Below are 6521 nucleotides of genomic sequence, written 5' to 3'. Positions count from 1 at the left end.
TGTGTTTACCCATCTGTAGGCGCAAATGACACACTGCTGTCACGGAATGGAAAAATGAAAGCATTTGAATGAAACCAGAGTTTAAATAAAGGCAGTCATCATATCGAAGCCTCTGTGAACAAAGACCTCCGGTGAAATATCATATGTCTCAAGGGGTGTCCGGTATCTCGTGGAGCACCAACACAAAGTTATCATCAGCATTTATTTCCAAATTAATGCCAAGTTCTTTGGAACGATATGACATACACTGGTTTCTATTGTATATTCTGCATGCTTGAAGCATTCCTGCGATATGGATACTTGGGGTCTCATGTAAAGTATATGAGCAGCATCATAAAGATTGGGAAATGCAAATGAAATCCACATATCTGAGTGAAAGTCATTCAGGAACAGGAAATGATTGCATCCGAAGATCAATGAAGTCAGGAGGTGCACGCAAAACAAGACTTACCTACTACTTACACACACCCACCCACATACTACATTCCCGCAAATGTTCGCACAGTAGACGAGCCACTCCATAGATATTGCTTTCTAGTCTATCTGGCAATTGGAGCTGGTCAATTTTCCACTTGCGACACCTGAATTCCTTGCTCATTCCATTCCTCTCCAACGACATGAATTGTTACTCCCGAAGGGAAGCCCAGTTTTCTCTTTCCTTTTGGCTTTTTCACTACGAACTTTAACCACTCAGATGCTATTTCAGTTTCATTTGAGAACACACACACACACACACACATATATACATATATATATATATATATATATATATTATATATATATATATATATATATATATATGTGTGTGTGTGTGTGTGTGTGTATGTGTGTGTGCGTGCGTGCGTGTGCTTACGTAAATATAAAGAAATTTTATCCATATGGTTTTCCGTTTGGCTTTTAAAAAGACATAGAATAAATGAACTAAAAGAAAAATTTTCAAGCTTTTGAGATAGATACCCATTCGAATTTCCCAATCACCATAACTGAACAAACATTGATATATATATATATATATATATATATATATATATATATATATATATATATATATATATATATATATATATTAACTACCGAAGACTTATATTTCTCTGTTTCTCCCGATCTATCATTGAAGCAACTTCTGTTATTGAACATACCACTGAATATCGTTTGGTGGAGGAGTTGGATGGTTGAGGTTGGGTGGTGGGGGTAGGCCGATGGTGGGGGGATGGTGTTGATCGGAGAGAGGAGATGTATGCACATCGATTTTCTCCGCCTTATAAGTGATCCAGTGTCGTGAAAATTAAAGGGTTCGGTAGCTGTTTTTGAGGATGCCGGACGAGTGCTTTGCAAAGGTTGCCTGCGATAAGGAGCGAAGAATCCGTGAGAGGAGCCGGCATTCCTTGAGTCCCCTTTGGCAGGCCATCTTGGAGATGGGAGGGGGCGAGGGGGCAGGGTAGCTGTGTGTGGCTAGAGGTGGGAAAAAAAGGAGGTGGGAGCGGCGCGGCGGCGGCTTTGGAGGCAAACTTTATTCGGTATCGAACCGGTGAGTTGAAAAATTATGGTGAGAAAAGGGGAGACAAAAAATGAACAAGATCATTTTACTTCATCCAGAGTCTAAAAAGTGATTCTTGAGGAATATAGAAGGGAAAAATGAGAGAGAGAGAGAGAGAGAGAGAGAGAGAGAGAGAGAGAGAGAGAGAGAGAGATTATTTAAAGTGTCGATTTCTTGATACTAATTTTAGCATTATTCAGAGATATCTGAATCCTTTCACTGCCGTGTTTACTTACCTTCAGGTAACTACTTGTGGGCAGCTCACCCTTTACGACGAAGTTTCAGGGTCAACTCAACTCCAGATGAATGAAATGACCCAAACCTTTTCGCTGTAAAAAAAATTGCGAAAATCCTGACATTTGCACGAATGCCTAATGTATACTCCCTCCAAAGCTGGGCGCAAAAACTTCTGCTACAATGCTGCAAAACTTTCATCTCGGTAGAAAAACCGACGAGGAAGGCTTCCTAAAGACGATAGCCACAATATCTCTGGAGAAGATTATGACTCATACATGTGCTTTCGCATAATTCAGAGAATTTACTTTTATTTGGAATAACCATTATAGTAAAGACATATATATAAATATATATATATAGATATATATATATATATATATATATAATATATATATATATATATATATATATATATATGAGTGCATTGCGAATACCTATATCATAAATCTGGAAAAGTTGCATTGTAATACTGAATTATTTAGTATCATAGCAGTAGGTTTTCTATACTAGGCGAAAATAACCTTTGGTGTCAAAAGAAAGACAAATTACTCTATTTATTGCATGAAACAAATTGGTCAGTATGGAATAAGAAAATCAAATATTTTACTGATCAGGAAAGTAAGATGTAGTTCATGAGGTAGCTACTTCAATTTAAAAAAGCTGATATCACTTGCGTTCATGAATTCAAAGGCCAATGATATCCTCAGTCATAGATCTGGAGTCGAAAGAAGATCATAACCAGCATATTATTCATTTCTCAGTAATAAGTAGTATTAGAGGAGTGTGACTGGTCATCTTTGCCAAATAATAAGGTATTTAGCAAAATCTTAGCCAGTCCCGTTTGCACACCGGAGAAAAAAAAGAATATGATTTTTATCCTTGTGGTTACATTGACGTTTCCATTTCTGGTATTTCTCTGCTGCTCTTTTCTTCAGATGGGGAAGGTTTCTGCCTCCAGGGGAAGAAGGCCTCTAAATTCTGCGAGGGGCGCGCGCTTCAATGATGCTCTTGAGCGAGAGGCGACAACTAGACCAAGACAACGTTCCAGTTCGGACAACAAGTGAGGAAAGACCAAAGCAAGTAGATTTCGAGGCCTGAGCGTGAGAAATGCAAATAACCGCCCTCCCCCGCCCCCCCAACAAAACACGCAGCGTTCGTCCGTCGGGAAAATACACTGTGGAGAAGAAAGGCGGATATTGAAGAAAGACTTCGTTCTCCGATCTCGTCACCGACCTCGAAAAGCTTGATGTACCGCTACAGCCTCGGCGACTTCAAGTCACAATTCTCGGCGACAATAGGAAGGGGGGGTGGTTGCATGGGAAGGTCGGCAGGGGGGAGGACGATATGATGGAGCAATAAGTAACGACAACAAAGCTTTTATGAGAGGGGAAATTCCGAAATGTCTACAAAATGGCCGCTCTAATGGACCATTCTTGGTCCGTCTCGACCTCATAAGCTAATCAAAATGTATTACCACAATCAAGGCCTTCAGACCCCTTCGCCCTCTAGCAAAGATGCCGACGACCTATCGCAAAGCAGCATTTGCAGCAGCCGTCCAATGGCGGGTGAAGCTTTGAAAATAAGGGTGGAGTTTCCTGAGGCTCCGCCCACGCCATCTGGAATCCAGGTTATTGATTGGCCGATATAGGGTTGCCATGGCGACGCAAGAACAGTGGGGCTGTTGACTGGTATTGACTTCAAACTATTGGATAAGAGGATAGTCGGAGAGGAAGATAATAATAGGCATTATCAGGGCAGATTAGTGGCCCTTGATCCAGGTGCCTGATCGTTACGCGGAAGCGTTGGTACGCGCACCACACGCACACATACACTCCAGAATTACATATACGCTGTGATTGACTGGTTCAGCTGCTGCCGCCGTCGTTGCTCCCACCACTGCCTCTTCCTCCTCCTCCTCCTACTCCTCCTCCTCCTCCTCTTCCTCCTCCTTCTACTCCTCTCCCTCCTCCACTGCCGCCTCCAACACAAGAGAAAAAAACTCGTGGCATTCCATTGACGCGGCCGAGGAAGAGCAACAAGTTGATTGAAGGAAATTAAAAGAGATTGATGCGTGGGTGTCAATTGCATGCATACTACCGTTTACCAATGGACATACAAAGGCGCAGCAGCGCAAGAACGCATTGTGTGATCGTCGTCTCGACCTTAGTGAGAGAAGAGCGTGAACAAATTTGCTTGTCATTTCTGGCATCATCAGTGAAATCAAACCGATACGTTTGTTAAGATCCAGAGTCAATTGTCCGTTAGAAATGACCGAGGTTTATGAGAGACTGGGTACAGATCTTATAACCACTTGTAGATTTCGTGCATAGACGATATTCAACCCTCGGCCACGGATATGGTTGTCACAGGTGTCACGATGACAGCGTGAAGTTGAACGATATTCTCCTCTCAATTGTCAGTCGCTGGCAAAGTGTGAAACGCGGCACAAAGTTGATCTTCGATCCCCATTGTGCGGGAGGACACACTTACTAAGTAAGAAAGGCAGTCACTCAACTTCCTGGAAATTCGATCTTCCGGTGTCAGTGTGTCAGGACAACATTCAGGTGTGCTACCTAACCTTTCGGGCTTAGTACTTACTCACTTACCTCTCCACCAGAAACGATTGATCGCTGACCTGACCCTTCACCAGATCCTGAGGCCGAATGTGCTGATGGCGCTGTGAAACACGTGTAGAAATACCATTATTCGCAGCGGGTTCTCTTCCGAAAACCTGTCGTGGCCGATCTCCGTCAGCATCCGGAAACACGAATTGCGCTGCAGTCTGTGAGTGTGTGTGTGTGTGCACGCTGATATACATTCCGGGAGAATTTGCACGCTACTCTCAAGAAAGAAGCGATCGAAAATCTATCTGGACGTTCTGTACAAAGCGAAATTTTCTCTGGTAATTAATCGCGGTAAATTAAAGAAAAGAAACCTGAAAAAATGAGGTAACGAGGGAAGTATTAAACGGAGCATTGATTCATCACAGATAATTATCTTGTGCGCTATCATTCGAAACCAGCCACATTAAAGGAAAAGCCGAGGTCAATAAAACTCGGAAAACTGTTATCGTGGTCATCACGATCATCCTCATTATCATCATCAGGAGAGGTGAAGATAAGAGGCGCTGAAAGACGAAGGTGACGACATCCAGATGAAAGAGCGCGAACCCTGGTCGTGGGACCTCTTTCAAGTGGGCGGGTGCTAACCTGCCTCCAAAGACGGGCCTGGCTAATTGAAGCCGCCGATAAAACAATGGGACACCCTCCAGCTACGGTAAGATGATCCGGTAGGTGGCGGTATCTCTTGGACTTGACGGAGAACCAGTCCAACAGCTTCCAGTTACCTTTCCGCCAATTGAGACTTGACTCGGCCTGCCGAGAATAATAATAATAGATAAGGAGGAGAGGAGAAGCGCGAGTTCTTAGTGGAAAAGACGTAGGTAAGACAGTGCAACGCGCGAACGCATCTCGTTGTCGGTGACTTCTGATCAGAAATGTGACGTCAGTGGTCCTAATGGAGTGCCGACCCGCGGAGCTCACCCAGTTTTTGAGTTTAGCTGGAAACTAAATGAAAGTGTGAAAGTGCAGCCGACCGCGAAAAGAAGAGGAGGCTTTTAAGCGTGACAGAACGACTGCCGTGACATCAACGGCTTCTGCTTCTGCAGCCACAGCGGCGGAAGCAGCAGCAGCAGCAGCAGCAGGCGACTGGCGGGTAGGAGGAAGAAGGTGTAAGAAAAGGCCGCTGGAGAGAGGATGGCCGGAGTCATGTACCAAGGATACGCTTCGTATTTGCAGGCCTATCAGCGCCACTCCAACCCCTACTGCCCCACCACGCCCTTGGCACTCAATCACTATGACAAGGTAATCAAATTCATTTCTGCAGATCATTTCAGCGCCTCTTTTTATATTGTTCAACGGAGTTATAATCCAGCAATGCTAAAAATGGTGACAAATGAATTTTTTTAACATAGAACTAAAATCACGCAATGCACAAAAATGATCACCTGATGGTGATGTCATTTGTTTCGTACAGCCGGATAAATTATAATACAGATGGGAAAAATGACTTGGTTTTAAAACAAAAATAGGCCGTCAAGATCTTCATGATCTGAAACAACTGGGCGATGTTAGCAAATGGACCCGATTCTTTTTATAATAATGAACGATCTCCTATAAAAGTTTGCCTTTCATACTACCATTAGTAAACTCCAAGAGTTACAAGATGACCTAAATGGCGAGTAACTTGAAAAAAATTACAGAGTTCAAAATATTCCCTCTCATCAATGTCGCTATATATGTGTCATACTTTCCAAAAGCTTTCCACATACCCGTCCTTCTCCTCCTTCTACAAGCGCTGGGAGACAGACAAAGGCTTCACTATATATATATATATATATATATATATATATATATATATATATATATATATATATATAGTATATATATATATATATATATATATATATATATATATATATATATATATATATATATATATATATATATATATATATATATATATATATATATATATATACATACTATATACATATATTATTATTATTAAGACTTTATTGGTTAAAATTATGAATACTGTTACATTCATGTTAACAAATCCATTAGTATTTGCCATTGACAAGTGATTTCAGAGAGTGCAATAAGGCCTGGATGATAAAAGAAATTAATTTACACGAGTGGTTTTAAAACTGCAACCAATAGAATGAATAGGATCATAGTACACTTTA

General features: G+C 41.7%; 1 protein-coding gene across 2 annotated transcripts in view; it reads left to right on the top strand.

Annotated features, from left to right (window-relative positions):
• Positions 1-3555: 3555 nt before the first annotated feature.
• The window catches only part of LOC135222786 (transcription cofactor vestigial-like protein 3), a 111157-nt gene continuing 108191 nt past the window's right edge, over positions 3556-6521 (top strand). For both annotated transcript variants that reach the window (XM_064261058.1, XM_064261057.1), the window contains exon 1: positions 3556-5637. In XM_064261058.1, the coding sequence (XP_064117128.1) occupies positions 5530-5637 (108 nt within the window). In that variant the 5' untranslated portion in view covers positions 3556-5529. The remainder of the gene's footprint in view (positions 5638-6521) is intronic.

This window comes from Macrobrachium nipponense, chromosome 8, assembly GCF_015104395.2.
Source record: "Macrobrachium nipponense isolate FS-2020 chromosome 8, ASM1510439v2, whole genome shotgun sequence".
Classification (NCBI taxonomy): Eukaryota; Metazoa; Arthropoda; class Malacostraca; order Decapoda; family Palaemonidae; genus Macrobrachium; species Macrobrachium nipponense.
Note: the sequence above shows the minus strand (reverse complement) of the source record. Positions and strands in the feature narration are given on the sequence as shown.